Source organism: Xiphophorus couchianus, chromosome 6, assembly GCF_001444195.1.
Source record: "Xiphophorus couchianus chromosome 6, X_couchianus-1.0, whole genome shotgun sequence".
Classification (NCBI taxonomy): Eukaryota; Metazoa; Chordata; class Actinopteri; order Cyprinodontiformes; family Poeciliidae; genus Xiphophorus; species Xiphophorus couchianus.
In genome coordinates, this window is record NC_040233.1 from 22628027 (window position 1) to 22643962 (window position 15936).

Below are 15936 nucleotides of genomic sequence, written 5' to 3' on the forward strand. Positions count from 1 at the left end.
TCTTTTCACAGATTATCCGTCATCATCTTGTACTTTGGTGACAGTTTAAAAAAAAGGGGGGGAAAATATTTTTTTTATAAAAGTTAAATGTTGCAGCTTTAAACCTAGAGTTCTGACTTCAGAGGTAACTGGGACACAGCATAAGTTTCAACTCCCACATCTAAATAAAACTAAAATTTCTGCTATTCTGAATTTTGGTTTGACATTCAGACAAAATTAAAGCCCCCACATCTAGCCAACCATCATAAAACTTTCTAGAGGCGCCCCTGCATCTATCAGCTATGGTTCCAGGCTTTTATCAAACCCAGTCTGTACCTTGAGGTAGTCGTTTTCAGATCTCAGCTCATCTATCTCCCGCAGCAGGTCGTCCTCGGCTGCAGCCCTGCTGGTTCCTGCCGGTTTGAATTGTGCGCTGGTGTTCGGTTTCTCCGGTTTCTGTCTCTCTCCCTGCGGCCCGGGAGCGGACTGAGCCGGAGACGCGCCGGTGGGCGCCGGAGCAGCGGAATTATCGCCCACCGGCTGATCCAGGTCGCTGGAGCCGGTGCCGGACTCGGCGTCGCTGGCGGCTGGCGCCTGCTTGTGTTCGTCGGACAGCGGCTCGGACGGGCAGTCCGACAGGTCCGAGCTGCTGTCCGTCTGGCTGACCCGGCTGAGCTGCGCGCCGGTCGGAACCCTGATCGGGGACCCATGGCTGAGAGGCCCCGGGGATCCCGCGGCTAGTTTGCCCTTCTTGCCTTTGGTGCGGATCGGACTGCTGGTGCTGTCCGGCTTGGTGCTGCTGGCTGCTGCCACTGCATGCTGCGGCGTCTTCGTGGGTTTTTTCGCGGCGGGGGACTTGATGCTACTTTTTGGCGTGGCTGGTTTCTCTTTGGCCCCGGTTGTGTTGCGCCTGGAGGTTCGGTTCGGATGGGCTAAGGACGCCGTGGCAGACTGCTGCTGCTGCTGCTTGACGAGTTTCGGGGATTTGGGGACGATGGCAGGTGGCTTGTTGGAGCGGGAGTGCACATCCTTGAGGAAAGGTCTCGCCGGGGAAGGCGCTCGGTTCAGCCTCTTCTTCTCCAACTGTTGGCTCTGCGGTTTGGAGTCGGAGCCATTGGAGCTCTCCATTATACAGGGGGATGATCAGGAAGGAAGCGATCAATCCACGGCACCGAGGAAAATCTCTGACGTGCGCCTGCAGGGAAGCAGCCAGGTTGCTCTGCTTTCTTCTTCCTTGTCGGTTTGGGGATGCGCATCCTGCGGCGGCCTGGATGCTGCTTTTCACTCCATCCAGCAACATTCACCAGGTTGTCATTGTAGTCCCCTCTGCCTGTGGAGCCTCCGGAGGAAACGCTGCAATGAAGGACAGGGGATTAGTGGCAGGTTGCATCTGCAGCCCGGGCTGCTTCAACTCAACTTGGGAATCACAGAAGTGAGCCGGAGTCAAATAGCTTCCTCCTCCGTTCCCGTTTCATGCGCTCCGGACCCCCAGCCAGTCGCTCTCCTTCACAAATGACACGTAAAATCTGCAATCGCTGCGGTGTGAGGCTCGACGCCCGTGGATTCCTGCGAGGCGCATGCGCTGCTGCTTCACACCCCTTGTTTTCTGTGGGACCAGGTCTGCCACGCTCGGCTGCGCATGTCCTGGAGGCTGTTGAACACCTTTTCACAGAGGGACAAATATTTATGCAAAAGCTCAATAAAGGGGAACAGAATATCGAACCAAAACGTTCACAACAAAGTTAAAGCAAAGTTGTGGTAAATTAGGTGGAAGCATTTTGATGAGTCATTTTCTTTTACAAGTAAAAATCTGAAAAGTATAGCATTGTAGGGGCGATGTTTTGTACTTTACAGGCACAGTGACATACAATCCAGTAACTGCTAAGTGGAATTGTTATGAAAAAGTGTATATAGCAAACATAAATGAAAAGACATTACTTTCCAATTTGACGTCTCTGTCTCTTTAAGAAGTTCCTACTCTTTCAGACAGCTGCCTCGTCATCACAACAAACCTTATCCATTAAAGCCGCAGCATGTCACTTTTACAAAAATATTTACAGCTGTCACCATGTTATGAGACAAATAATCTGTGAAAAGATCAGAAACCAATCAGAGCCAGGAGGCGGATCCTAGCGCTGTCAATCAACATCATGCTCACTGCTATATGCTAGTGACGGAGAAACAACTTACCTTTACAGGAAACTGCAGTGATCGGTGACCATGCTAACTAGCCTAGCATTCTGCTATTGGGTAGAAACGGCAGTGTGTAACACAAGCCTGATTGACAGCGCTAAAACCCTCCCCCTGGCTCTGATTGGTCGTTTCTGATTGAATGGTGTATTTCTGAAGTTTGTCTTGGGAGAAGTCAGAGGAGCTTGATTTTTCCATCGATTATCTGTCTCCTACCAAACTGTGACGACATGGTGACATTTTTAACAAATTTGAAAAAATAAACATATTTAATAAAAGTTACCTCCTGCAGCTTTAAACTATTTACAGCCGTTTTTAAGAGAGTTGGACAGAAAAGTAATTTGTATGATGACTTCCACAGAGTTGCAGTTCTTCCAGTTGTTATGCTAATTACTGCTGCCGCTAGTCTGGAGGAACTGAGCTGGGAAGAAGTGCTCTGTTGCAGACTCCAGATCTAGACACTTAGCCAACTGTTCAAGCTTTGCAACAGATTCCAAATTAGATTTAGGCCTGGACTTTGACTACACCATTACCACATGAATGTGCTTTATTCAAAGCTATTTGATTTTAGCGTCAGGCTTCATGCTTGTGTGGTCCTGTCTCATATTTTTTGCAGACTCTTACAGTTTTTTCTCCACATGATGCTGCCACCACAAACTTCCTAATCTCTCAGTCACCCAAAAAACGTAAATAAACACAAATCTTTAGTAATAAATATAGACATCTTTAATTGCATTTCATTAGTTCAAGAATGCCACAAGTTATAAATACAGTCAACCTGCTTTAAACCTTCCAGAGACTGGTTTTAACACAAAATAACAGACATCATAATGGATACACGTTGCAAATAAAATGCAATTCTTTAAATGTATAGTTAAACCACAAAGTATTAAAAGGCTTAGTAATCAGAACAAAGTCCACAGGGTTAGTGCCAAAACGTTGAGGGAAGAAAGGTTTCCTTTCCAAACAAACACCGCTATCTGAAGAAACGCTCACACTTCCAAAACTCAGGCGATAAAAATTCCAATTTTCCAGATAATTTCAGCGCAAACGTTGTTCTGCTGGACGATAATCTTATTGCTAGGTTTAACTGAAAACTTAATATTTTTTTAATTCTAGAAAAGCTGTCAGTTTGAGAGGGTTTCTTTCTTTTTATTATGAAAAGTCACAGTGCTACGTTGCTACTTCTGCGATAATTTCATAACAAACAAAGCCTGAACTTAAACAATCCACCAGACCAAAATGTGGGAGAAATGCAAGATTATAAGTGATCTAAACGTGGTGAATTAGTAGAAAGGCTGTGGAGTTGGATGCAGTTTACAACTTCACCACTAGATGTCAGTACACCTATCATAATGGGACTTTAATTCAGAAGAAAATCCCGACTGTGCAGTTGAGCCCATCAGTTTCCTGAGTCATACAAACACCAAGCAAGTCGCCTTCAACTGCTCCAATTTTTTAAGCCTTTATTCTTTTTTTCTTCCCCCTGAATTCATTAGAAAATAAACAAACAACAAAGAAGTATTAGTAGCAAGAAAGGATAGAACTATGTCTGCATTCTGGCGGTATTGTCTTTATTCCCCTGCTTAACACAAATAGATCCAGGACTACATTACCCATGTCTCCTTGCATCTGCAGAGTAGCCACGTTAGTGCTAAATAAACTACAACTTGTGTTATTTTGTTTTCCTACATGTCAGCGTAAAATGGGAATCTGGTTTTGTAGTGCAAAACGTTACAATTTATAGAAAAATAACTCCAGCCACATTAATACTTCAAGGTAAAGTAGATCCATAAATCTATAACTTGGCAAAAATATCTCCACCTTATCCAGTAATTACAGCAACCAGACCGTATTTATTTTTCATCCGTCACTTAGTAAAAACACGTCAAGTTTAAACTGAGCTATAGAAAGATGTGAGATGTAATCCCTTTGTCTCGGAGCGACTCGGACGATTTTAAAATTAGTGAGAGGTTCCCCACATGCCTAATGTAACAACCGTCCAAACACTGAGGTAGTCTGGGTGTAGACAGGCAGGTGGTAGGAAGGGTCTCCAGGTGTAAGCGTTAGTGTGCTGCAGGTCAAAGTGTTCAGTAACGGAGAAGAGGAAGGAACAGAGAGAGGATAATACTGCTCGATTCATGCAACAATTACAGCAGCGGTCAATAACGCTAAAGTGCTGCTGTGTACTGCCCCCATGTGGCCACGTTGGTGCACTGCAGGTTTCAGAGAGTGTCTGGGTGTGTGTGTGTGTGTCGGGTGTGTTTCCACACAGAGTCTCAGCAGCAGCGCATGCGGGGAGGGGCCAGCTCCGGTGGCACTTCGGGTTCAGGCTGCAGAGACAGGACGCTGTTGGAGAGCTCCTTGTTGGGAACCTCAAGAGGCATCTGGAGGATAAAAACAGGAAACTCAGCCGTGCACAGGTGAGAAAACAAGACAGAAATGGCAACAAACCGGAGCTTTACCTGCACTGGAGCTGGGAGATATGGATTAAAAATAAAACAGCTGGTTTTTTTCATGACATATGCGATTTCCAATTATAATAATAAAATAATGTTCCCAAATCAGAAGGGATTCAAAATTATTTTCAAAACAAAATAATTTTATATAATATATGCAATTAAATGCCAATTCTTGGCTTTGCTGAATGTTACCCCTGATCTCTCTTTATTCTATTAAATTATTTAAAATCTAATTACACTAATGGAACAATAAAAGATAAAAGTGGTTACAAACATAATCAGTTAAAATATTAATACTTAATTTAGCTGCACATCGTTTTACCTAATATATAAATAAATATTCAAAATCCTGAACACACCAACCTTGCTGAGAATGTCATCAACAAGCTTGACGAAAATCTCATCCACGTTATAATTATCCTTGGCACTGGCTTCGCAGAAGCGCATCCCAGTTATCCGAGAGGCAAACTGTAAAATATAAACGTCACATAAATCAGGAAATGCAGCATTAGCATCATTAGCATTACCGGCGGGGAAGGGAGCCATCAGTAGGCCTGGCATGATAACAAATTTTACTAGACGATAAATTGTCCCAGAATTTATTGCAATAAATGATAAAATTGTTGTTTTGAGACCATGTTCAAGTTGTAATAATGGCAAGAACACATTGTGAAAGATCAATAAACTTTAAATTCTAATGAACATTTAACACTGGTACTGGAAAACATTTAAATATCCGAAATAAATAAACAACAGAAACACTTTGACGCATAAGGAGCATAAGGAGTCTTCATGAATGCTGTCATTAGATGGCGGCGCGTGTAAACGCTGCGGCTCGGAGCTCCCGTGTTTTCGTTTTTTTTAGCTTGTTTTTATTGATGTCTTCGCTCAACACACTACTGGAAGCCGTTACAACTTACAGCAGATTAGAACTGTGGGACATAGGAACACAGTTTGGACTTCACACACCCACCAAGCTGGACTTTATTCCTCCAGAGCTGCTACGAACACCTGGGACTATGATCATTCCCCCCATGCTGCCAAGGCGACGGAGGAGGCAGCGCAAACAAAAGAGGGGTAAGAGAGCCGGCGTGTGGGCTAGGCTACAAGCTAGCCCTCATAAACCGGCCCTCCCCAGCCTCTTCCTCGCCAATGCCAGGTCCCTCGTCAACAAAATCGACGAGATGCGACTCCGGATTACTTCTCGCCGGATGGACAGCTGTGTGACTGTTGTCACAGAGACCTGGCTGGAGGATAACATCCCGGACGCAGCGGTGGAGATAACGGGGCGCGCTCTGTTCCGGGCGGATCGGACTGCAGCTTCGGGTAAGGGCAGAGGCGGAGGTTTGGCATTGTATGTACACAATGCCTGGTGTACAGCCACACACTCTGTCGGAACATTCTGCTCTCCTGACTTGGAATATCTGGCGGTGAAATGCAGACCCTTCAAGTTGGTGAGAGAACTCTCGTCCATTGTGATCGTGGCCGTCTACATACCACCGAGGGCTAATGCTAAGCTAGCATTAGAGGAGCTGTACTGCCTGATCAGCGTGCAGATGAACTCCAACCCGGAGGCGGCCGTGATTGTGACGGGGGACTTTAATCACGTGGAACTGAAGGCTGTGTTTCCCAAATTCCACAAATCCATAAACTTTCCCACCAGAGACAATAACATTTTGGACCAGGTCTACTGCAATATCCCCGGAGCCAACAAGGCTGTAGCAGCTCCACATCTGGGCATGTCTGACCACATCTCAGTGGAGCTGATTCCTGTCTACAAGCCTCTGGCCTGCAGAACTAAGCCGACCACCAGAATAGTTCAGGTCTGGACTGAGGAGGCCTCCTCTGCACTTCAGGACTGCTTTGAGCATACAGACTGGAGTGTGTTCAGGGACGGCGCAGACTTGGAGGAATACTCATCGTCCGTTCTGTCCTATGTTCAGTTCTGCACCAACGCTGTCCTCCCTGTTAAGACCATAAAAGTGTTTCCAAACCAGAAACCATGGCTGGACAGCACAGTACGGGCCCTGCTGAAAGCCCGGGATGCTGCCTACAGGTCTGGAGACAGGTTGGCTTATAGCAGGGCCCGGTCGGAACTGAAAAAAGGTATTAAGCAGGCCAAGCTCCAGTACAAACAGCAGATTGAGGAACATTTCATCAACAACAACCCCCGAAGCATGTGGAGAGGCATTAGAACCATGACGGACTACAAACACAGCACTCAGCTGACCAGCCGCGACCCCACCCTGCCTGACACCTTAAACAGTTTCTTTGCCCGCTTTGACACGGCGGGCAGCAGAGAAGCCGTACATCTACCCCAACTGGAAGAGCAGCACCAGCCCCTCGTCTTACAGAAGCATCAGGTGACGTCCACCCTGAGGAGGATCAACACCCACAAAGCTCCAGGACCGGACAAGGTGTCAGGCCAGACGCTGAAAACCTGCGCCGACCAGCTGGCAGGAGTGTTTCTGGACATTTTCAATCTGTCCCTGCAGCTCGCCATGGTTCCTGAGTGCCTCAAGTCTTCCACCATCATCCCTGTACCGAAGAAGAGGTCCATCACCAGCCTGAACGATTACCGGCCCGTCGCTCTGACCCCGGTGATCATGAAGTGCTTTGAGAGGATTCTTCTGAGGTACATCAGAGACTTCATCCCCACAAACCTGGACAGCCTTCAGTTCGCCTACAGAGCGAATCGGTCAACAGAGGATGCTGTCTCCATCACTCTGCACACAGCCCTGACCCATCTGCAGCATCCCAAAACCTACGTCAGGATGCTATTTGTAGACTTCAGCTCAGCATTTAACACCGTCATCCCAGACAAGCTGGTGCTGAAGCTACTCGAGGTGGGGCTGCCTGCTTCACTGTGCCACTGGATCAGAGACTTCCTCACCAACAGGCCTCAGGTGGTGAGAATAAGTGGCTCAACATCGTCCCCACTGGTCCTCAACACAGGCACGCCGCAGGGCTGTGTGCTCAGCCCAGCTCTCTTCACCCTGTTTACACACGACTGCGTGGCCATCCACCCCACCAACACAGTCGTGAAGTACGCGGACGACACAACAGTAGTGGGTCTCATTTCAGACAACAACGAGACCCACTACAGAGAGGAGATTCTGCAGCTCACTCAGTGGTGTTCAGCCAACAACTTGGTGCTGAACACAGGGAAGACCAAGGAGGTCATTGTGGACTACAGAAGGTCCAGGAAGACGGATCACACTCCCCTTCTCATAGATGGAGAAGTGGTGGAACGTGTGGACAACATCAAGTTCCTGGGCCTCCACATCACTTCTGACCTCTCCTGGAACACAAACACCTCCCACCTGGTGAAGAAAGCACAACAAAGGCTCTTCTTCCTCAGGAAACTCAGACGGGCTGGACTTTCCTCACGGCTGCTCGTGAACTTTTACAGGGCGATGATCGAGAGCATCCTCTGCCTCAACATGACTGTGTGGTATGGTAGCTGCACAGCACTGGAGAGGAAACAACTGACACGGGTGGTGAGAACAGCACAAGGCATTGTGGGATGCCCCCTCCCAGACCTGGACTCCATTTACACAGACCGGGTCAAGAAGAGAGCTGGATCCATAGCGATGGATTCCAGCCACCCGGGCCACAGACTGTTTGTGCCGGTGCCATCAGGCAAGCGGTACAGGAATATACGGACTACAACAAATAGACTGAGAAACAGTTTCTTCCCCACAGCCGTCAGAGCCATTACTCCCTGCCGCCCCCCCTCCCACACATATCATAACCTCGCAGTCACACATACATATCCCCCACCCCCACACAGCCATATTGTTCTGCACTTTGCCATAATTGGACCTGCTGCTACTTCTTTGGTGTGGTTGAGTGCCTTTAGTTAATTTAGTTGTATATATTGTTATTATTATTATTGTGTGTTTGCTTATTTATACTGTATATATTTGACCTTTTGCACGGGAGCTGCAATGGAAATTTCGTTGAATTCTGTTCAATGACAATAAATGCTATCTTATCTAATCTAATCTAATGAAGTGTAATTCGGTAAATAATAACACTTTTAATGCAAATTTGCATTAAAAGTGTTATTATTTACTCAATGACACTTGAAGACAACAGTCAAACATTCATGAAGACTCCTTTATGTTCATGTCAATCTTATGAACACCCTGTTAAATAAAGAGTTACTTAAACAACAAATAAAATAAATTATGATGTTTTTGTAAACAAAAATGTCCTTCAGAAAAAAAAAGGTTTAGTTGAGACAAAAGCAGCAGGCTGAAGACTTTTATCATCCAGTTTTTGGTAGAAAAAAAAAGCCATGCAAGTGGAAATCATTGAGTTTGCCTTAATTTATCATGTGATTAATTGATTTATTGATTATCGTGACAGGCCTACGCATCAGCTGGTAAACGTGAGAGGAAAGTCTGAAGTTGTAGCGATGACACAAAGACGTGAACTCACTCTCTCTCCTTGTTGTTTTGAGATGATCCGATCCGTCTCACAGTCCAGCTTGTTCCCAACCAGCAGAAGCTCTGCTTCCTCTGAGGCGTACTGACACGCCACAACCAGAAACACAGCGGAGAAAAACAACTCAGAAAACAGCACTGGGTTTTCAGAAAGTTACAGTGTCAACCAATGTTGGCTGGAAAAAACCGCTATGGGTCAGTTAATTAGGTTTGGGATGTTTTTCACAACATTTGACAGGTTTTTAGAAAGTATTTAAAGGAAAATTAAAATAAAATAGTAGTAATTGTGTGTCAGAAAAGAACAACAAAAAAAACAACCTTTCTTGACGTAGTTTCACTCTTCAGTCTCCCTGATTGATGCCCTCCTCCTCTTCTTTTTTTAAAATTAGGATTTTTTTCTTTTCTTCACTTTACACATAGTACAGTACAGACCACAAGTTTGGACACACCTTTTAATTCAATGAGTTTCCTTTATTTTCATGACTATTGATATTGTAGATTCACACTGAAGGCATCAAAACTATGAACAACACATGTGGAAATATGCACTAAACAAAAAAGTGTAAAACAACTGAAAATACCCCTTATATTCTAGTTTCCTCAAAGTAGCAACCTTTTGCTGTGATTACTGCTTTGCACACACTCTGCATTTTCTTGATGAGCTTCAAGAGGTAGTCACCTGAAATGGTTTTCACTTCATAGGTCAACCTGCCCTGTCAGGTTAATAAGTGGGATTTCTTGCCTTATAAATAGTCATGAAAATAAAGAAAACCCATTGAATTAGAAGGTGTGTCCAAACGCTTGGTCTGTACTGTACAGTCGATCGGTAATAGTTCTAAGAAAATCTAAAAGGTACAAGAGGCGGACTACATACAATGCTCATCAGGATACACAGTACTACTTTTGAGCTAATTTTCTTTCCTCTTCGTCTGTATCACAGAGGTGTCTTCTTAATCAAATACATCTGATGAGTTTCTTTTACCTTGTCTATCATTTTCATCCATTTAGGAAGGTCATCGAACGTTTCCTGTTTTGTGATGTCATAAACCACGACTATTCCCTTGGCTCCTCTGTAGTAGGCCGAAGTGATGCTGTTAAACCTCTCCTGGCCTGCAGTGTCCCTGTCGCACAGAGATCAGACCACATTCTTTAAAAAGCATTTCAATATAAACAAAAACATCAGTTTGAATCAGAAATAATTTACTTTAGGATGAACAGGACTTCATTATATTAAATGAAGATGTGGTTATGATCAAAAAAGAATCAATCGAGAAAGATTGCTTTTTACATTAGTGACATATTCATTTTAATGATTTGTTTTCTCTGATTAACGACAGCTGAGAGCCGCAACGTTATGATCCTTCTTTTAGACATATCAGAGTAAAGAGGGTTGAACAAAAATGCCACATTTTTCTGATTTTTATTTACAGAAAAGGTTCATAAACTACAAATTCTCCTGCCACTTCAAATATACCAGTTTGACATGAAAATGACATTTCGTTCTTTTGGTAAGTGGCGTTTTTGACTCCTAAATTAGTTGACGATTATTTAAATGATTAATTAATCACGATTAATTGTTCCAGCTCTAATCGTAAATGCAAAATGTATATATATTTTTTGTACAGTTTTGGTTTAATTCCTGCTCTGAATATGCTGTTCTTTCAGCAATTCCTCCCCCCCTTCGAGTCTGCATTCTCCAGTTAATAATTAATCAATTACTAAAATAGTTTATGATTATTCCAATAACTGATTCATCATAATTTATCTGATTGATCATTTCAAAAATCGCTCTGGTGAATAAAAATGTGAAATTGTGGCATGGATTTATAGTTAAGCCCTCTAGGTCGACTTTTTTTTCCAGATTAATCAACTACTAAATTAGTTGACAATTATGTCAACAGTCTATTAATCCGATTAATTGTTTACGCTCTGATTAAAATACGTAGATTTTTGTCATTTTTAACCATAAAAATTTCTAAATATACAACGTACAAAGAATGCTTGTGTGTTACGACCCAATCACATTTAAACAGCTGGTAAAATAAGATAAAAAGTAGAATGAAATGTATTATTAAACAGGTTTGTAATTATGGTATCATCGCTTAATGATGTCTGAATTAAATTCCCTGTTCATAGATTTTATTTAAAGATTAAAAGGAAGAAAAAACAAAACAAAACCAACAACCCACAGTTGGATTTTTAATGACAGCAGTATGAGCAACACTAAGTGCAGAGCTACTGTACCTTCAGCCATCTAGTCTCTCCCTTTTCCCCAGTGAGTCACAGTCAGGCTAATGAACAGGAGAGTGGACAGACAGCAGCACAATGGCAGGGTTAGCCGAGACTGGACAAAGCTGAGGTGGAGCTTGATGAGAGATTTCAACACGAAAACACACACACACACACACACACACACACACCCACCCTGGGTGACAGCTGTCCAGATCAGAGTGAGGACTGGTGGAGGAGTGAGTTTGAGATGGGAAGGTGGGTGACTGTTAGTCAGCAGCAGAAATGTGTTAGTGAAACAAGCAAAGGCGGTCCCACACTGAAGCTGAGCGCGTTCATGGCTCCGAGTGGCGCGACTCGGATCCAAAAACCAATCGATAAAGTTCAGCTTGTGTAATTTTTCACAAACAAAACTTGCCAAATAAGCTGGATGTAAATGAAATTCAATAAATCCAAAACGGCCCATCCTCCAAAGCAAGTGCTTTATTAGGAACTTTAAAATTTACACTTCGTCAGTACCAGAACTGGGTTAATAAATATGGTTAAAAGTGGGAAAAAAAACTCAATTCAGAAAAATTAAAACGGGAGTAAAAAAATTTAATTTGGAAAATAAAATCAAGGACAAAAGAACAGTTTCTACAAAGAGCTGCTGTTGCACTGAACATAGCAAATCCATCTAAAACCTGATCTTTATTTATCTATTTTTATTTATTTTATTCTTAACATCCCAGTTGTTCTTTGTTTCTTTGAGAGTTGCTATTTTTTATATTCTGCTGTGCTTTATTCGTGCACAATGACATTAAAGGCAGTTCAGATTCTGATAATTACAGGGATTTCATAATCTTTATGCGACACAAACGTAACGTCTACTTTCTTCTTCTACGCATGCGGTTCGGTTCGGAGTCGTAAACCATTCACACAGATTACTGACTTATTTATTTAGTATGAACAACCATACAAAATAAAACTGAATTTCAATTAAAAAAAAAAATAAATTCATTAAAAATAAACAATTGGAAGTGAGCATAAAGACCTGGAGTTTAGTGAAATTATTTGTTGCATGTGATGAAGCAACAACAAAAAGAAGTAATCAAAAAAGGATAAATGTGAACTATGTTGTTGTTGTTTTTAAATAATAGTCAATAAAAAAATTTGTTTTAGCAAAGAAATTTAGTAGTAGTGAAGTTAAATGTTTTATTTTTATTTTTACTAAACTAAATGCTTTCTTCCATTTGGAAAATATATCGGATTTTTTTTGTTTGTTTGTTCTAGAACCTAAAACACATTTAATCTGTAATTTAATTTAATCATAAGTATGATTAAATGTTAGATTTCCATTTCAAATATTCAGGAAGGTTTAAAGCTGTAAGAGAGACACAACTAAAAATAAATACTGAATGAAATAAAATTGAACAAACGCATCATGAATATCATCAAGATAATATTTGGTAATTAGTGCTACATTATTGGAGCACATTAGTGCAGTGAGCTAATAGAATATGTTTGTTTTGTTTCTTTAAAATGTATGTAAATCTTAAGTAAAAACTCACAATGCCTTCAAAATGTCCAGTTTTTAATTTAAAAACAAATAAACGAACCATCTGCACAGGTCAGATGAGCCTTGCATGGCAGCAGCTTGGTTGGTGCAGCATCAACTGCTTGTCATCCCAGAGGAAAACTCACCATATCTGAAGTCTGATCTTCTTCCCTCTCAATTCAACTGTCTTGATTTTGAAATCAACACCTACAAAAGGAAACAGAAATGTGAATTCAGCTGAATGCCATCCATGATTTCTTTTATTTAACCAGGTGAGTTCAATGAGAACAAATTCTCATTTTTAACAATGACCTGATCAGAAAACATTAAAACATCATTCAGCAAAAAAGGAAGAATATTAAAAAAACAGACAAAAGTACAACTATGTTTTAGTATCCAAGGATACTAAAACATTTCTAAAAGCAGGCATATTATGTACTATGTTTTTTACTGAGGTGATGAAGGCTGACATTGAAGTTTATTGTGTTGCTTTGATTTTCATGTGAATAGTTTCTGGTGGGGTTTCCATTCGACTGGTTTTTAATCTTGTTTAAAGTTACCTGTGATGGATTAAAGTTCCTTTGATAAGCTTTTTAACATTTTATTACATTACGACACAGACTGATGCATTTTATTGGGATTTTATGGGATAAAAAAACACAGAACAGAACATGATTTTGCAGTGGAGGGAGAACTGCTTTTTTAATTTAAATTTTTAAAAATAAATCTATGAAAAGTGTCAGAAGTGACCTAATTGGTAAATAGAGTTTGTTTGTAATTTAATTTAATGCCAGTATTAATCCAGCGAATCTTTGAAGACAGAGACATGCAGAAGATACAAAAAACAAATAAAAAAGACTAAAGACTAGGATGGAGATTCACCTATCTGCTGGGCAAAATCCCTAAATAGCAATGTATAACTATAGAACTACGTCCAATCATAAATTGTTGCAAGCGTTCAGATTTTAAATTGAGCTCCTCTGTAGGCAATCTGACTGAGTTTGTGCTATTATATAAAAAGAATCAACATAAAATCCAAAAGTCCTAGTCCAAGTCGACTTTTGGGTAGCTGCTTGACAGAGAAGAACAGCAGGTGTCTAGACAAACTCGCCCGCAGGTTGGGTTGGTTGTGCGGAGGTGCCTGGACTCTGTGGGGACTATCTTCGAGAGGCTCTGCCAGAGGTAGGCACAGAGCATCCCAATCAGTGGCCTGTGACAGTCACCTCCTCCAATCGATCCCAGCAGAGCAAGAGAGCAGCTGCAGCCAAAAGTTCCTGGGCAGCAGGACTGAAAATTTATCCCCAAAGCCAGAATACAAAACGTCAATCACTGGTAACCAACAACCTGATCGAATCTATTTTAGTGACATCTGCTACTTTGGCTAAGTGCATACTGAGATACTTTGAATTTTACTTCATATTTTTACTTTATTTTGTGTTACTTAAAGAAAATTATTTCTCTGAGCTCTTCTACAGCGTTAAATCTGAATTTGAAGGGTAGGACAACAAGTAGTAAACAGTATAGTCTACTTGTTGCATATTTGAAAGTAAAATAGGAAACACAAGTTGAGAACACAGCAGACTTATATTACAGGATATAAATAAACATTACACAGGATAATGTAAAACATTTCCACAAGTGGCCTCTGATAAAATTAACATAATATCAGAGAGTCTTTGCTGGGTCACAGGAATGACAAGACAACATGGAGCTCTATCATAGCAGCTGCTTGTGTGTGACTATTTTGGGTCTGGCCATTATGGCTGGCTGGGGTCCAGGTCACAGGACTGTTTACAGGGTCGCAACAACAATTAATTTTATGTTTAAATAAACAACAAAGGCACTTTTTTATATATATCAAAACGATGCAGGAAAATATTCAAATTTAAAATGGAGGAAAATGGGAGCCAGTGGCTGAACTAGACCAGACATTCGTCTCATAAAACCAACGTAATTTTTCTTATCTTCATGTTAATTCACGCTTAACAGTATATTTTAATTGCAACTATTATCCATATAGATCATTTTTAGACCATTAGAAACCTATTAACACTATGGTAAATACAACTTAACTCTATTACTATAAACTTCACTCTTTGTCGTCTTACACCAGTAAGCATGATTTAGCTTCTCACAGTAAACAGGGAGGGAAAAACCGCATTTCGCTCATTCCGTCGTAGTTTTAATGGGTTTTCAGGAAGTAGTCGGGTCCCGTTTTTAAAACCAACTGAAACTGCCTGAATAAAAAGTAGGGGGGAAAAAAACAGATCCTGTACTCACCTACTGTCGACTTGCATGACTCGCAGAAAGTATCGTCCGTGAACCTCTCCATGAGGCTGGTTTTACCTACTCCACGGGAGCCAATAATTATAATCTGGAGTTTGAAGTCAGCGGGTCGGGGAGGCATCTTCCTGCGGCGGGACTGAGCCCCCAGAGCGGGAGACGAGTTCTCCGAGCCTCCGCTGCCACCACCGGCAGCGGCCCTCCGCGGTATATCATATCTCGGATCCATCAGTAATTCCACATTTATGACAACAAAAGTAACATATGAACAAACCGAAGCTGAAATACTGCCGAAGTAATTTTCTACTTCAAACTTTCTTTATTGTCCAGAGAAGTTAGGGAAAGTTTGTTGCCCGCTGATAGTTGTTGTTGTTCAGCCATTAAAGACCCTGGATGTCATTGCGTCATTTCCGTTTCCCAGACTTATTCTTATCCAAATATTTGCTTCTAAAAAATACAAAATCTAAGGGAAAAAAACAAAACGAAAACTTACAATTTAACGTTTCCTTGTTTCCGCTAATTGAACGATGAATTATTAAACTAACAAATCCCACTTGCTTCTTGTAGTTGCAGGGAATGGAAAGGAAATAATTAAGAACTAGAAGAATAAACGGTTTAAATATAGCTCATTTCATTTCTTCTTCTTTATTTTTTGTTAGCGGTTGGCAAGAAACGTATTTCATTTCTTTGCATCTGATAATGTTTATTATGTAGAAGATAAACCCTGAAACAGTAGCGTTTCAGGGAGCTTTACCCATGGGCGGTCCTAGATGGGGACTACCAGGGACCAGTGCCCTTGTCGAAT

The 15936-nt window shown here is 41.8% G+C and overlaps 2 protein-coding genes across 5 annotated transcripts in view; both read right to left on the reverse strand.

Annotated features, from left to right (window-relative positions):
* mtcl1 (microtubule crosslinking factor 1) overlaps window positions 1-2769 on the reverse strand; it is an 87509-nt gene extending 84740 nt beyond the window's left edge. For all 4 annotated transcript variants that reach the window (XM_028021606.1, XM_028021605.1, XM_028021608.1 and 1 more), the window contains exon 1: window positions 316-2769. In XM_028021606.1, coding sequence (XP_027877407.1) covers window positions 316-1107 — 792 coding nt within the window. In that variant the 5' untranslated portion in view covers window positions 1108-2769. The remainder of the gene's footprint in view (window positions 1-315) is intronic.
* Window positions 2770-2880: 111 nt separating this feature from the next.
* rab12 (RAB12, member RAS oncogene family) lies at window positions 2881-15541 on the reverse strand. Its single transcript, XM_028021610.1, has 6 exons — window positions 15129-15541; window positions 12995-13055; window positions 10065-10203; window positions 9078-9167; window positions 4995-5099; window positions 2881-4556 (listed from the first exon to the last, which is right to left on the reverse strand). The coding sequence occupies exons 1-6, from the start codon at window positions 15358-15360 to the stop codon at window positions 4449-4451; spliced, it is 735 nt and encodes a 244-aa protein (XP_027877411.1). The 5' UTR covers window positions 15361-15541; the 3' UTR covers window positions 2881-4448.
* Between the last annotated feature and the right edge of the window lie 395 nt (window positions 15542-15936).